This window comes from Myotis brandtii, unplaced genomic scaffold (genome assembly GCF_000412655.1).
Source record: "Myotis brandtii unplaced genomic scaffold, ASM41265v1 scaffold386, whole genome shotgun sequence".
NCBI lineage: Eukaryota > Metazoa > Chordata > Mammalia > Chiroptera > Vespertilionidae > Myotis > Myotis brandtii.
The window spans coordinates 5,918-21,254 of record NW_005364816.1 but is presented as its reverse complement, the minus strand read 5'-3'; the positions used below and the strand labels follow the sequence as shown (position 1 = coordinate 21,254).

Below are 15,337 nucleotides of genomic sequence, written 5' to 3'. Positions count from 1 at the left end.
TGAACTGGACGAGCTGGGTGAGATGCCGGCGACCTCGGGGTGGTGGGGCGGGGTGGGGAGCCTGGAGGCCGAGGGGAGCTCACCTTCTCGCCTCCCCGCAGGGTGGCCGGAGCAAGACACGCTGTTTGCAGGTAAGGCGCCCAGGGCGCTCGCTTCCCTGCTCCTCACACCTGGGCCGGAGTGCACAGGGCGCCTCACCTTTTCGTCTCTCTCGCCCCAGGTTTCGAGAACTCGACGTTCCTCACATGTAACTGATGGGCCCCTGGGGGGAGGGGCGGGTGCCTGCAGACCGAGTGGGGGGAGGGTCCCCAGCGTCCTCTTCTCCCTCCGCCGCGTGACTCCAGGCTGCGCGCGGTGTCCGGGGAACCCCCTTCCCTGCCCTGCGCGCTCCCGGGTGGCCGGGGTGGGCAGACCGGCCTGTGTCCTGCAGCTCAGTCCAGTCCGGTCTGTCCATCCCAGGGCCCTGTGGCCGCCGGGCCGTAGGGACGCGTGTGGTGGGCGGAAAGGACGCGACGATTGGGCGCTGGCCCTGGCAGGGCAGCCTGCGCCTCTGGGGTTACCACTCCTGCGGGGCGAGCCTGCTCAACCGGCGCTGGGTGCTCTCGGCCGCGCACTGCTTTGAAAGGTGAGCCCGGGGGTTGTGGTCCGGAGAACCGGACCCCGTGCCTGCACCACCCTCTTCGTATACGATGTGACCCTCGTGTTCTTCTGGACCCCAAGCCCCACTGCAGATGGTGGCCCTGCTGGGGACTCTTCAGTTTTTCCCAGAAGGGTCTTCCAGAACATTCCCCAGCACATTCCTGTCTTGTTCTGTTCTCTTTCTTGTTCTCTTCTCCCCAAATGGCATTGCTAGCCTTCACCTTCCTCCTCCCACCTCCCAGTGGAGATGCCCCACAGAGGGGAGGAATGAGCGAGGTGGGTGAGTGCTGGGCACAGAACCTGGCCTGGGGCAACAGTGGCCCCGAGGCTGTTTTGTTTTGTTTTAATCCTCGCCTGAGGACATTTCCCATTGATTTTTAGGGAGAGAGAGGGAAAGACAGAGAGAAACATTGATGTGAGAGAAACACATTGATAGGTTACCTCCTGCACGAGCCCTGATCAGGGCCCAGCCGGGGAGAAGCCTGCAACCAAGGTACATGCCCTTGACGGGAATCGAACCCGGGACCAACGCTCTATCCACTGAGCCAAACAGGCTGGGGCCCTGGAGGCTGTTCTGACTGCACTCTGCTTGGGCATCTATCTGTGTGTCTGCTCGCTCTTGTTCGAGTCTGTGGGAGGTGACAGGCTGGTTGAGTGACTGGCCAGATCATTCCTGCCCCATCACCACCCCCCAAGTTCCCAGTTTCTGGGATTTGGGTTGCAACCTCTCTGGACAACATCTCACCACTCGTTTTTATTTTAATGTTTTTATTGATTTCAGAGAGAGGAAGGGAGAGGGATAGAAATATCACTTATTAGAGTGCATTATTGATCGGCTGCCTCCTGTACACCCTCCCACTGGGGATCGAGCCTGCAACCCGGGCATGTGCTCTGACCGGGAATTGAACCATGACTCCTGGTTCATAGGTCTATGCCAGTGATGGCGAACCTATGACACGCATGTCAGAGGTGACACACGAACTCATTTTTTTTGGTTGATTTTTCTTTGTTAAATGGCATTTAAATATATAAAATAAATATCAAAAATATAAGTCTTTGTTTTACTATGGTTGCAAATATCAAAAAATTTCTATATGTGACACGGCACCAGAGTTAAGTTAGGGTTTTTCAAAATGCTGACATGCCGAGCTCAAAAGGTTTGCCATCACTGGTCTATGCTCAACCACGGAGCCACAGCGGCTGAGCTCACCACTCTTGGGAGCAGGCCCCAGGTGTGCTCGGGTGGCTGACCCTCTGGTAAGGCCTCCTGACTGCTCTCTCCTCTCTGCCAGGAACACTAGCCCCGGCATGTGGACAGTCCAGTTTGGTGAGCTGTCTGCCGCGCCGTCTATCTGGAACCTGCAGGCCTACCGCAACCGTTACCAGGTGGAGGAGATTGTTATGAGTCCCAGGTATCTGGGGGCGTCAGCCTTTGACATTGCCATGCTGAGGCTGGCTTCGCCTGTCACCTACACTAAGTACATCCAGCCCATCTGTGTCCTCGCCTCTTCTGATGAGTTCCAGAACCGGAGTGACTGCTGGGTGACCGGCTGGGGGGACATCCAAGAAAATGAGGGTGAGGTGGGGGACAGGTGGGGGGGTTTAGGGCAGGGGAGCAGGGGCATGATCCTCCGCCCCCTGTTCTAGCTGCACCAGCTGGGCCCCTCTGTGGGCCTGGTCAGCATTCTCTCCTCACCCGCTGTGCCCTCCTGCTCCCCCTGAAAGGGCAGGACTTGCTGTGCCCACACTCAGGTCCCTCTCCCCCCCAGAGACTGAGCCAGAAGCTAGTGGTGAGAGGGAGGCCAGCTTGGCCCAGGCTATCCTCCCAGCGTGCAGGGGTGTTGGTGGGAGGGCCTGACAAAAAGGCCCCACCCTGGTGCTCACCCCTCCCCCAGCCACCCAACCTCCCCACTCTGTCTCCTCCATGCCTTCTTTATCTATCCACGGTGGCCTGCTCGCCTGGAATGCTGAGCCCATTTCTCTATCCTCAAAATGTCAAGCTATCCTCCAACCTTGGCTCTGCAGGAGGTCTTTGAGTCAGTAATCAGCCACCATCTGCTTATCTCTCACCACGAATCCCCTGAAACCACTGGGCACAGCCTCCCCCAAGGTGCCCTAGGGTAGGGGAGGCATAGGCCCTCCACCTGGACTGCCCCTTACACTGCTCCCTGGCCTGGCCCCTTCCTGCCTCACCCTTAACAATCCTATCTAATAATAGACAAACACGGTAATTGACCATACCTTCGCTACGCCTCCCATTGGCTAATCAGCGTGATATGCAAATTAACTGCCAACAAATATGGCGGCTAATTTGCATACTGCAGGCAGATCCTGCTGCGCCGCCCCGCGCGAGATCCGGACCTGCCGTGTGCAGGGCAGGGCAGGCGGTAGCATGATCTGAGCGGCTGCCTGACCCAGCCTGGGATCCAGGCCTGCCGTGTGCGGCCCAGGCCGGGGGCGGAGGGGGCGGGGGGCACGGCAGCGCAATCCCCAGCCACCGCCCGCCCCAGCGCAGGATCCGGGCCTGCCATCTGCGACAGGGGGAGATTGGGCAGACATCACGGGATTGGGCGTGCCATCTGCCACCAGGGGAGTGGGCCTAAGCCAGCAGATGGTTATCTCCTGAGGGGTCCCAGACTGTGAGAGGGCACAGGTTGGGTGAGGCCCCCCCCGCCGGCCAGTGCACAAATTTTTGTGCACCGGGCTTCTAGTCGTAATAATAACAGCAGAAGCTCCTGCCTGCACACTGTGCCGGGCACTGTTCTAGGCTCTAGGGACTCAGGAGTGAGCAGGGTACCATCTATCTTCCCTCAGAAGATTACCTGCAAATGAGGCTGGGAACATTTATACCCACTTCACAGATGAGCAAGCTGACAAGGGAATGGAAATTGCCCAAGACCCCAGAAGGGGTCATTGGAGCAGCCAGGGCTGTCTGTGTGGTCACACATCTGGAATTGGCAGAGGGGATAGAGAAGTCAACACTAGGCTTGCCTCCCTCTAGAGTTGGGGTCCTTTCCTTTCCCTTAGAAGGGGCTGGATAAAGTGCCCCTGCCGTCCACCTCCCTGGCTCCAAAGAGCTGCAGGGAGGCCCAGCCAGGCAGACTGTCCCCTCCCTCCCTGGCCCAAGGCCGACAGGTAATCACATCCAGCCCTAGGCTCCACCTCATTGTCACAGGTGGCAGGTGACTCGTGGAGCCCCTGCCTGATGTGAACCTTAGCTCTGCCACTCGCTCGCTGGAAGATCTTGTGTAAGCACTTCACCTAACTGTGCCTCAACTTCCTCACCTGTACAATGGGGTTACGACAGTTCCCACCTCATAGGGTGGCTCAGAGGTTTAAAAGCATTCATACAGAGGGTGGCAGAGTGCCCGGCAGATGGGAGGCTCTGCTGACACATCAGCTTTTGGTGTTATTGTGGTCACGATCCCCTGCAGGAAAAGGTAATGATCCCAGCCCGGATTTAGGAATTGGATAGACCTGGCTTCATGTCAGGCTCTGCCATTTCTGGGTGCGTCTTTCCTGAAAGTGGGTCATGACTGTGCTGCAGCCTGGGGGGGCTGTGGGAGCTCTTGGCTCAGGCCCTGACGTGTGTTAATCCTAAAACATCTCAGCTGCGTCACCCGCCTCCCCCGGGGATGCTAAGGTCGCTCTTCACTGCTGTCATCTGCATGTTGCACGTAGGGAACCCGGGAGCAGCTGTAACGGCTTGTCCAGTTACTGGGTCCTTCTGTGATATTGCTCATCACCCATGAGGTGCTGGATGCCAGGCCTGAGTAGAGGACTCGTCAAGGCACCATGGATGCCCCAGGGACCCTGCCCCCGCCCGGCAACCTACACCATCCCTCCCAACCAGGTGGCAGAGGGGAGTCTCAGGATGCTCTCTCTTTCTGTCTTTCAACTCCTCTGTAGACCTGCCGGCTCCCTACAGCCTCCAGGAAGTGGAGGTCGGCATCATAAACACCACCATGTGCGACTACATGTACACACAGCCTTCTTACCGCTACAACATCTGGGGAGACATGATTTGCGCTGGCCATGCTCAAGGCGGCCGGGACGCCTGCTTCGTGAGTGTCCCTCCCCACCCCAACCAGAGCCTTCTGGGTCCTAGTCTCTCACCAACCCAGCCCCAGGCCCGAGAGGCACCTGTATCATTTGGTCCTCATGGCAACCTGCGGAGTTTAGACTATGGCCCCCTTTTGCAGATGCAGACACTTGGGCGCTTCCTGGGGGAGGAGTAGGATTTGTACCCCGTTTTCCCAGCTCTACAGCCCCTCCTGCTCTCCCTACCTCTCTGCCAACCCCTCCTGCCCCGCCCCAGGCCCTGCTCACGCATTCTGCTCCCCAGGGTGACTCGGGCGGACCCTTGGCCTGTGAAAAGAAAGGGCTGTGGTATCAGGTTGGAGTCGTGAGCTGGGGAGTGGGCTGTGGTCGGCCCAACCGACCCGGTGTCTACACCAACGTCAGTACTCACTTCAAATGGATGCAGACGCTGATAGCCAGCAGCAGCATTCACAAGCCACGCCCCTGGCTGCTGCTCCTCCTCCTTCTCCTGGCTGGCCCGTTCCTGCAGCCAGCCTGAGTCCAGCACTCAGCGGAGCCCTCTGTTGCCTCAGGCCCAGGCTCCTGTCCTGTTTCTAATAAAAACATTTGCATGTCCTAGTGGCTGCCGAACATTCTGTGGACTCCAGGTGGCTTCCTGGACACCCTCATGGTCACGCGTGTCCTGTCCGCCCCAAGACCACTCCCTAACTCCTAAATCTCTCTCCACCCACTTGTACTATTACAGGTTTGGGTTGCAAACAGCAGAACCCGCTCAGGTTAGTTCAGTCAGAAAGATAATTTATGGAAGGACATTAGTAGCACCAGGGTAGCTGGGAGCCAGGAAGACTGGAGTGGGGTATTGTGAAGGAAACACCCCCAAACACCCCAGTGCTCATGCCTGTGGCCCCATCACACAGATGTCAGGTGCTCCTGGTCTTAATGAGGTCCCCTAAATGCTGACCTGGGACCAGGGCTGGGGTGCAGGTAGTTTATTTGGGAGGTGATACCAAAAAGCTGTAGTGGGAAGTGGGGGAACCAAGGCAGAGAGAGAGGAACCCAATGACATTTGCCCAAAAGAAGAGGTTGCTGTGTGAGCAGCTGAGGCACAGTCCCGCTGGAGCCCTCTGGGAAGCCACAGGGAATGTGCCCCAGCTTGGGCCCCGGGGGGACAAGGATGCTTGGAGTGGGCGCTTCTATCCTGGCCGCCAGGGGATTCTGCTGATGTGACTAATCAGCGGTTCTCCACCTGTGGGTCGCGACCCCTTTGGCGGTCCAACGACCCTTTCACAGGGGTCGCCTAAGACCATCCTGCATATCAGATATTTACATTACGATTCATAACAGTAGCAACATTACAGTTATGAAGTAGCAACGAAAATAATGTTATGGTTGGGTCACAACATGAGGAACTGTATTTAAAGGGCCAGAAGGTTGAGAACCACTGGACTAAATGAAGGGTGTGAGATGGGAGATTGTCCTGGATTATCCGGGTGAGCCCCGTGTAAAAGTGTCCTTAAAACCGGAAGCAGTCGGAAGAGGAAAGCCAAACGATGTGATAGGAAAAGCACACAACCCACTATTGCTGGCTTTGAAGACGGAGAAGGGGCACAAGCCAAGGACTGAGGGCAGCCCCAGGAGCTGGAAAAGGTGAGGCAATGGTTTCTCCAGAGTCTCCAGATAGGAAGGCAGCCCTGCTGATGCTGTGGAGTTTTTTGTGTGTTTTTTTTTGTTTTTTTGGAGGGGGGAATAAATAAATTCTTTTTAAAAAAAATATATTTTTATTGATTTCAGAGAGGAAGGAAGAGGGAGAGAGAGATAGAAACATTCATCCACAATGAGAGAGAAGCATGGTGGATCGGCTGCCTCCTGCAAGTCCCCCACTGGGGATCAAGCCCACAACCCAGGCACGTGCTCTTGACCGGAATCGAACCCGGGACCCTTCAGTCCACAGGCCGACACTCTATCCACTGAGCCAAACCAGGCAGGCTGATGCCGTGGTTTGAGTCAGTGAGATACTTGTCAGAATTCTAGCCTACAAACTTTAAGGCCATAAACCTGTGCTGTTTTAGGCCACAAAGAGAGTTACCGCAGCAATAGAAAAGCAACACATTACGTAAGCCTGCATTCCTGCAAGTCCAGGGTGAAAACTCAGAAAACTGAAGATTCAGATTCAAAAACGGCGAAACCCATCCAGTGGGACCTGAAATGAGATTCAAGGTGACCGTGTGGCCGGGCCTGAAAGTGTTGTGGAGCGCGAGCGACAGCATGACCAGAACTCCAGACGGATTGAAATTTAGAGAGCCTTTATGGACTGGCCAGTGTCCACTCGGGAAGCCCAAGAGAGAAGCGGCCACGACCATCTGCAGAGTCCAATATTTAAAGGGGACAACTACATTTGTGTTCAGGTTCCCATAGCAAGCAAAGCCAAGTTACAAAAGCTAATTGTGTAGTTTTAGCCAGGCTATTCATCATCCCCCTGTTATTCATTTCTGGGTAATTTCAAGGCCAGGACTATTCTTCATTTTGATCTGTCTGTTCTTTGTGGGACGTTGTTCAGGTGTGGGAGCTCAGTTCCTAGAAACTTCGCACAGGCTGTCAAACTGCTGAGGTGGCTAGGTAATGAAGCAGGCCAAAAAAGTTTCCTGCTCTGTAACAAAAGCAATCAGAAGAGTAAGTCACAGGCTTCGGGCTGTGAAGTGGCCTGGGTCGGAGAAATAGAATAAACAAGAAATTGCAAGAAGAACGACAATCAGAAAAGCCGGGCTGTGAAGTGGCCTGGGTCGGAGAAATAGAATAAAGAAATTGCAAGAAGAACGACAATCAGAAAAGCGGGGAGTGAAGGAGTCAGGACTCAAGGTCCAAAAGCAACAAACTCAAGGTCCACAACGAAACAGTATGTCCTCCAGCTTCTAGCCAGGAAACGGCCAGGCTGACCCAGCCGGGTCTGGGAAAGCAAGTTCCCATCCGACCCACCAGGCACCAGGCACCTACCATGAGGTGGAAGTGGGAGAGGGCTTGCGGTTCAGAGGGGCCTGGAGGACAGAAGAAGGGCGGAGGGAGGAAGCCCCCTAGTGGCATCCACATGACAACGCACAACTCCCTGGTGGGTCGGAATAGGAATTTTGACGAGTGCAGAGGTTCCAGGCAACGGCACTCAGTCCCAGTGGCTGGAGAGGTTAAGGTTGGAGGTCCTCAGTGTCTGGGGAGACAAGAAGCTCCCCCTGGGGCCAGAATAAGCCCCTGGGGTGAGGGAGCAGGAGGGAGCAGGAAGGTCCTGGGAGTGGGCAGCAGGACCCAGTCATGTAACCAGCCCTGTTGGCTCAGGCCCAGCCCTCAGGCACACCGCTGCCCAGGAGGGCATGAGAGCCCTGCATTGATCCCTCCTGGAGAGCAGCCGTGGGACCTGCGCCCTGGCCTGGCCGGGAGCCTGTGGGGCCAGCAGGGCTGGGCCCAGGAGCATCTGCGTCAACACCAGGAAGACAGATAAGCCCAGCCCAGTGGCGGCATTGGGTGAGGGCACCCAAGGTATGGCTGGGGGAAACAGGGCAGCTGACCAGGCCACCCAGGGCCCAGAGGCCCATATGGGACCCAGACTAGGGGCCCCAGGCTCAATGCCGGCCTTGCAGTGGAGGTGGGGGTGAAGTGGAGGGTGAAGTGGGGGTGGGGAGTGCAATTCCCTTTTCCTGGAGCCCGCACACACCGGGGCCTGTTGGCCTGCCCTCAAGAACACCACCTCCTCATTGGGGCGACGGCCAGTCAACAAATAAATGAACCAAACCAAGAATATTCATGCCTCACCTTTCCTCCAGGTTTCTGGGGAGGCTGGCTGCAAAGCTGGGCCGGACTGGGAACGGGGAGATGACCTGGGTGGGTGGGTCCTCTCTGCTGAGCAGTGTGGGGGCTGGTTCTGGCCCTGCAGAGATTCCTGGGGTGCCCCCTGGACAAAGTCCTGGATGGCCTCTGAAGGTCTCATCTTCCCTGACCCTCCTGGTGGAGGAGGGTGGTTCCCCACACACCTGGGGGCACAGGCCTCCGCCCCTGCCAGGCCGCAGTACAGTTTTGGACAGTGCTCCCTCCTGGCCCTGGGAGGAAGTCCCCGCTTCAACACTGATGGGCTCCTGGGGACAGAGTCAGAATAAGAGATGCCAGCAGATGCGAAGAGAATGAGAACGGTGCTGCCCTTAACCTGGCTGCCTCCTGCTCCAGGAGGAATTCTTTGGACCCTTCTATTGTGCCCCCCACCCCCCTTGTAGGAGCAGCGGGCAGCCAGCCATCTCTCAGTCCCTACCCCACACTGGCCCTCCCTCCCTCACATCTGATCCCCCTCAGCGTCTGCTTCTGGAGAACCTCAGAAACAAGCGAGTCCTTCCCTTTTTCCTCTAGGGCAGCGGTTCTCAACCTGTGGGCCGCGACCCCTTTGGGGGTCGAACGACCCTTTCACAGGGGTCGCCTAAGACCATCGGAAAACACATATATAATTACATATTGTTTTTGTGATTAATCACTATGCTTTAATTATATTCAATTTGTAACAATGAAATTGGGGGTCACCACAACATGAGGAGCTGTATTAAAGGGTCGCGGCATTAGGAAGGTTGAGAACCACTGCTCTAGGGAGACCCTCTCTTATCTGAAGAAACAGCTCCCTCAGGCTATCAGGAGACCCGGTCGGTGGGTGGCCCTGTGGGCATTATTTGGATTTAGACATGTCCCGAACTGTACAGCAGTCTTCCAAAGTGGCTGTACCAATTTTGTGTTTCCACCAGCAATGAATGAGAGTTCAACTTACTGTGTGTTTTTTTAAATATATATTTTTTATTGATCTCAGAGAGGAAGGGAAAGGGGGAGAGAGAGAGACAGAAACATCAATGATGAGAAAGAATCTGATCAGCCGTCTCCCGCACGCCCCCCATTGGGATCAAGCCCGCAACCCAGGCACGTATCCCTACTGGGAATTGAACTGTGACCTCCTGGTTCATAGGTTGATGCTCAACCACTGAGCCACGCTGGCCGGGCTCAACTTAGTTTTTTTTATATCTAAATTTTTATATCTATAAACCTGTGCCTACCCTATAGACTGTTGTGAGAATGAAGTGAGTGAATACATCAAATGCTTAACCGTACCTGGCACAGAGTAAGCACTAAGCTACTGCCATCATTATCATCACCTCAGCCCAGCCAGCAGGACTCTGAGAGGGAGAGAGAGTCCAACTCCCGAGGCCCCAACATGGAAACCGAGCCAAGAGGACCATCGTACTCCCCGCTTCTCCAGACTGATCCTGGGGCAGCCCAGCCCTCCTCCTCACGTACGGATCCTCTTCAGCCGTGGTTCCAATGGAACGTTATTTCCAAGAGATGTTCATGGGCTTTCTTTGTAAAAGGACTCTGTGGTCACAGATTTTGGGGAAAGCTACATTAGTTTCTTTGTTGCAGGATTTCTTGGTGGCTGTGATGTGCTAAAATGCATCAGGAAACTGTAAGAGGACATACAGTAGGCAGAGTTCTGCAAACTTGGAGCCCTGGTTTTGGAGGAGTTTCACAAGGGACTTGTGAGATGCTGCCCCATGGTCTCTAGGGCCAGACTGGATCTTCAAGATTCCTTTGGTCCCTCCCTCTTGTAGGGTCTCCTGACCAGACACCCTCCGTCTCCTCAGGTGGAGTCTGCTTCCGTAAAATCACATTCCTTTCTGGACCTGTCCCTGTCCTGTGGCTCATCCAACAGGAGGGGGCGCTGGTGAGCTGAGACATCGCTGCCCAAGAGCTCATTTCCAGGTTAGGAAATGGCACCCAGTTCTCGGTCCTCATCGGATATTTGCTCAATAAAGCAGGTATGTAAACATGGGGGTAACTTAAGGGGGCGACTGACTCAATGCTTATTTCCAGTCTACGTCGCGATGACCCCAGCCCCCTGCCTCCCTGTTCCCCATCACCCCCACTCTCAGTCTCCAGCTGAGCAGCCTCACTCTGCAGAGTCCTTCTTCAATGGTGTCTCCCTTTCTCTCCGCCTCCAGGAGGTCTTTCCCTGTCTGAGTCTATGACCAGGTGCAAAGCTACGTATCCAGATTATCTACCTGCAAAGGAGTTGTTTTTTTTTCCCTTTTAATCAAGACTCCTTTGCAGGTGAGAGGTGGATCATGGCTTGAAGAAGAATTTGCACACACCTTGTCTTTCGCAGTCTGATCACACTGCTGCCCTGGACAACTGTTTAAGATAATGGGATAAATGGTTCCGTCGTTTCAGAACCAGACTTCTTTGCAAAATAAAAATAGCTGTATGATGATTATAATATTAATGCATTCTGTTTAGAAAGAAGCATAAGAAAAAACTTTCGAAAATCACCAGAACCAAACTGCTAACCCTTTTGGTGTTGGGCATTTGAGTTGTTGGCAAATGTCATTAAAAACGGCCGAAACCGGTTTGGCTCAGTGGATGGAGCGTCGGCCTGCGGACTGAAGGGTCCCAGGTTCGATTCCGGTCAAGGGCATGTACCTGGGTTTCGGGCACATCCCCGGTGGGAGATGTGCAGGAGGCAGCTGATCGATGTCTCTCTCATCGATGTTTCTAACTCTCTGTCTCTCTCCCTTCCTCTCTGTAAAAAATCAATAAAATACATTAAAAAAAATTAAAAAAAAACACACACACAAAAAAAAACGACACCTCCAAAACAAAAAAACAAAAACAAACAAAAAAAACTGACACCTCCATGAGCCCTGGCTGGTTTGCTCTGTGGTTAGAGCATTGGCCTGTGGACTGTAAGGTTCTGAGTTCAGTTTCCCGGCAAAGGCATGTACCTGGTTGCAGGCTCATCATGTGTGGGAAAATGCATCTCAGTTTTCAAAAGAGTACTTTGTTTTTGTAAGATTGGTACAGTATTATTAAAAAACTAGAGGCCTAGTGCACAAAATTTGTGCCTGGCTGGCGATCAGGGTCGATTGGGGCCTCCCTTCCCCCGCTGCCGGCTGCCGGCCTTCCTTTGTTCCTCGCCGCCCCCTGGTGGTCAGCGCATGTCATAGTGAGCAATCCATTTCCCGGTCTCCCAGTGGAACTCCCAAGGGAACACTTTACATATTAGCCTTTTATATATATAGATTGAAGCAATACAGAAAAAGAATAGAGAAAATTGTCTGAAATCCTATCTGGAAATAACCATAGTTTTGTTTGAACATTGTTCCAGAAATCTGTTTGGAAAGACAGACTCAAGGATAGGCAGATGGAAGGATGGCTAGGGTATGGGGTCAGGACGGAGGCTTGGACCCACATGCTTGTTTCTCTAAGACACCTCCAAACTCTAGAAAACAACAAGGAGATATTAACAAAGGGAATAATTCTCTAAGCGTGCTGGGCCTAGGGATGTGGTGGAGCCTCCCAAAGGGGGGAGGCGGATTGGGGTGGGGGCCTCAGTGGAGCTGGCGGTGGGGGTTCTGGGGACTTCAGGGGGGATTCAGCCTGTTGCTTAAGCCCTGAGTTTATAGATTTGTTACAGCAGCACAAGCTAATACACAAGGTTAAAAAACCACGTGCCAGGGCAGCCTTGGGGAATCGGAACCTGGACCTCTTCAGCTTGATACTTGGGTAGTTTCATTTTATTTCCAACGCTTACACTAATGGAATTTTAATTACATAAACGATTAGGCATAATGTGTGGTTGGGTGTCCTGGTTTTCCAAGAAAATTATTTAATTTCTCTGGGGGAAAGTGCAGATAAATTTGTAGTTTATTGCTCTGCATCCAACAAAGAATTTGCATGAGTGAGTAAACGAGTCGGTGAGCATTGAGAGTTCAGAAACACAAAGCTGAATTGCCCCCCTTAGGGTGGGCCTTCCAGCTTGGCAGCAGCCGCTCAAGGGCAAGCTACAAAGACCGCAAAGGTTGCCCATCCAGCGTGGGTCAGTGGTTGAGCATCAACCTATGAACCAGGAGGTCACGGTTCGATTCCCTGTCAGGACACATGCACTGGTTGTGGGCTCAATCCCCAATAGGGGGAGTGCAGGAGGCAGCCGATCGATGATTCTCTCTCATCATTGATGTTTCTATCTCTCTCTTCCTTTCCCTTCCTCTCTGAAATCAATAAAAATATATTTAAAAAAAAAACACAAACAAAAACAAAGACCATAAAAGTCATTCCCTTTCCCCTCACCAGCAGGCTCTTTCCTCTGACTCCTGGGTCCCCAGGGATCAGATGAGGTCACATGGAGGGTCCAGCTCCCCTACCTTTGCCCAGGCCAGGCCAGGCTCACCCCTGAAGCGGAAGATCCAAGCCAAGGACACAGGTTCCAGCCCCCAAGGGCAGGTGGGGGCTCCCTGCATAGGGTCGCAGGGAGCCTGGACCAGCTGAGAGGACAGGGGATGGAGGCCCTCTTGTCTGTTGTGCCTCATGATGCCCAAGCTCCACACCTAGATGGCAGGGAAACCAGGGCAGCCAGCCCTGACCCATCCCTCAACAAACAAGGCAGCCAGGCCAGTGCCTGCTGTGTGGGAGAAGGCCCCATTGTTCTGGGCTCCTGACAGAGTGAGCTCTGGGGCACGCCCACGGAGGGGATTATGGCCTTGTAAATGCCCAGTAAATCCCCTCGAGGGGAGCCCTGATCCCAAGGGACAAAGGGCCTGTGTTGAGTCTTCCTCAGCCTCAGGGCCAGCTCTGGGCCAAGGTGGAACAGGGGGTGGGTCTCCTCCAGGATGGGGGCCTCCTACACCGTGTGCAGTGTGCACGAGTGTAGGCATGTGTGTGGGAGGCATATGTAAGCTCCTATGCATAGCGTTAGTGGGCGAGTGTGTGTGTTTAGGGCACATCTGTGTGTGAGTGCATGTGTGTGCATGTGCCTCCGTTAAAACTTGTGGCTCTGTGAAAATACACCTCATGTGTACTTTCGGGCAACTTGTGCCACCCCCTCTTTGTTCAGGCCAGAGACTGTCTCTTCCTCCAACTCCCACCCCAGGTAGTGCTTCCTGGAGTCTGGGCCCAGACAGACCCTCCTCTGGGCTCCAAACCCTGCCAGCCTGGAGCTGGGAAGAAGGCACCTGAATTAGCAGCAAAACACCCGAAAGTTCCCTCAGGCTGGGCTGGGGCTGGAACAGAAGGCCCTTTGTGCAGCCTCCTGGCTCCTGCCACCCAGGAGGCCCTGGGCCTCTTCTGCCTCCTTCTGGCAGGAGGTTCCTGGGACCTGGGTGGGAGGGCCTGGGGGGCCAGTTCAGGGCCAGAGGAAAGGGTGCAGTTTTCAAGATAGAGCGCCTCTCTGCTCTACTCTCCCCCAAAGGGTGGCTGTTAAATGAAACCCTTCTACAGCCCCCCAAGCCCCGTGTGACCAGTACCATGGATGGGGCTGTGGCTGTTCCAGAGCAGGGAAACCGGGCTCACCAGAGTTCCGCTGACTTTATGAGTGAAAGGTTATGTTTAGGTTTTATAAGTCTTTTTTTTGGTTTGTTTTTGTTCGTAGTTAAGGTGATTAACTACCCGAAGGTCTTTTTTTTTTTTTTAATTGGTTTCAGAAAGGAAGGGAGAGGGAGAGAGAGAAACATCAATGATGAGAGAGAATCATTGATTGGCTGCCTCCTGCATGTCCCCTACTGGGGATCGAGCCCCCAACCCAGGCATGTGCCCTGACTGGCAATCTAACCTGGCTCCTGGTTCTTCATAGGTCAGAACTCAACCACTGAGCCATGCCAGCCAGGCATCTAAGTCTCTCTCTCTCTTTCTCTCGCTCTCTCTCTCTCTCTTTCTCTCTCTCTTCAGCTTAAAACAATACACATTTATTATCTCGCAGTTTCTGTGATGTCCAGCAAGGGTGACTGGGCCTTCTGCTTAAGGTCTCACATGGCTGAAGTCAAGGTGTCTCAGGTCAAGTAGGGAAGAACCCACTTCCATGTTCATTCAGGTTGTCAGCAGAATTCAGTTTCTTGCAGTTGTAGAACCCCTACCCCGGCCCCCCTGGCCCTGCTCATCTTCAAAGCCAGTAATGGCGCATGGAGTCCTTCTCCTGTTTCAAGTCTCTCTGACTCCCCCTTCTGCTGCATCTCTCTAGGTTTCCTAAGTCTTAAAGTCTCTGTCACGAGGATTCAGCTCTGCCCGTAGTGGAAAGCAGCCCCAGACTACATGCAAATTGGTGGGTGGGGCTGAATGCTGATAACACTTCACTGATGGGTGATGGCACTGGGATTGCATGGAATGTTCATGTGGCACAAAATGCTATTCTTTTGAATTTTTTTCTAACCATTTAAACATGTGAAAAGTGTTCTTAGCTCACAGGCTGTGCAGAAACAGGAAGAGGCCCAGATCTGGCTGCAGGCTAGACCCCGGGCCTAAGAACCTCGGTAATAAAGTTGCCAGCTAAACAGGGCCTACACTCCATCTCTAAGTCCTCACAGCATTGCCATCTCAATGAAACCAGACTGTTCAGTTCCTGGCGAACCAGCACTCCCAGAGCAAGTCTGTGTACACATGAGGCCATTCTCTTTTAGCCAAATGGGGACATAAACCCTCGAGTTTCCACCGGCCCGTGTCCTTGGGCAATGTGTCGGTGCAGCAGGAGTGTTCTGTTCCTTCTTCACATCGTGTACTACAGTGGGGCCTTGACTTACGAGTGTCCCGGCTAACGAGTTTTTCGAGATACGAGCCGTCTCTCGGCCAATTTTTTGCTTTGAGTTGCGAGCTAAAATTCGGG

At 53.9% G+C, this 15,337-nt stretch overlaps 2 protein-coding genes across 2 annotated transcripts in view; both read left to right on the top strand.

The window, feature by feature from the left end:
• The window catches only part of LOC102256008 (testisin), a 6,341-nt gene extending 1,077 nt beyond the window's left edge, over positions 1 to 5,264 (top strand). The window contains exons 2-6 of the mRNA XM_014544909.1: positions 102 to 131; positions 345 to 625; positions 1,932 to 2,215; positions 4,549 to 4,703; positions 4,985 to 5,264. Of these exons, the coding sequence (XP_014400395.1) occupies positions 102 to 131; positions 345 to 625; positions 1,932 to 2,215; positions 4,549 to 4,703; positions 4,985 to 5,218 (984 nt within the window). The 3' untranslated portion in view covers positions 5,219 to 5,264. The remainder of the gene's footprint in view (positions 1 to 101; positions 132 to 344; positions 626 to 1,931; positions 2,216 to 4,548; positions 4,704 to 4,984) is intronic.
• Positions 5,265 to 6,040: 776 nt separating this feature from the next.
• Positions 6,041 to 15,337, top strand: part of ZG16B (zymogen granule protein 16B) — a 13,608-nt gene continuing 4,311 nt past the window's right edge. Inside the window, exon 1 of the mRNA XM_014544912.1 lies at positions 6,041 to 6,045. Coding sequence (XP_014400398.1) covers positions 6,041 to 6,045 — 5 coding nt within the window. The remainder of the gene's footprint in view (positions 6,046 to 15,337) is intronic.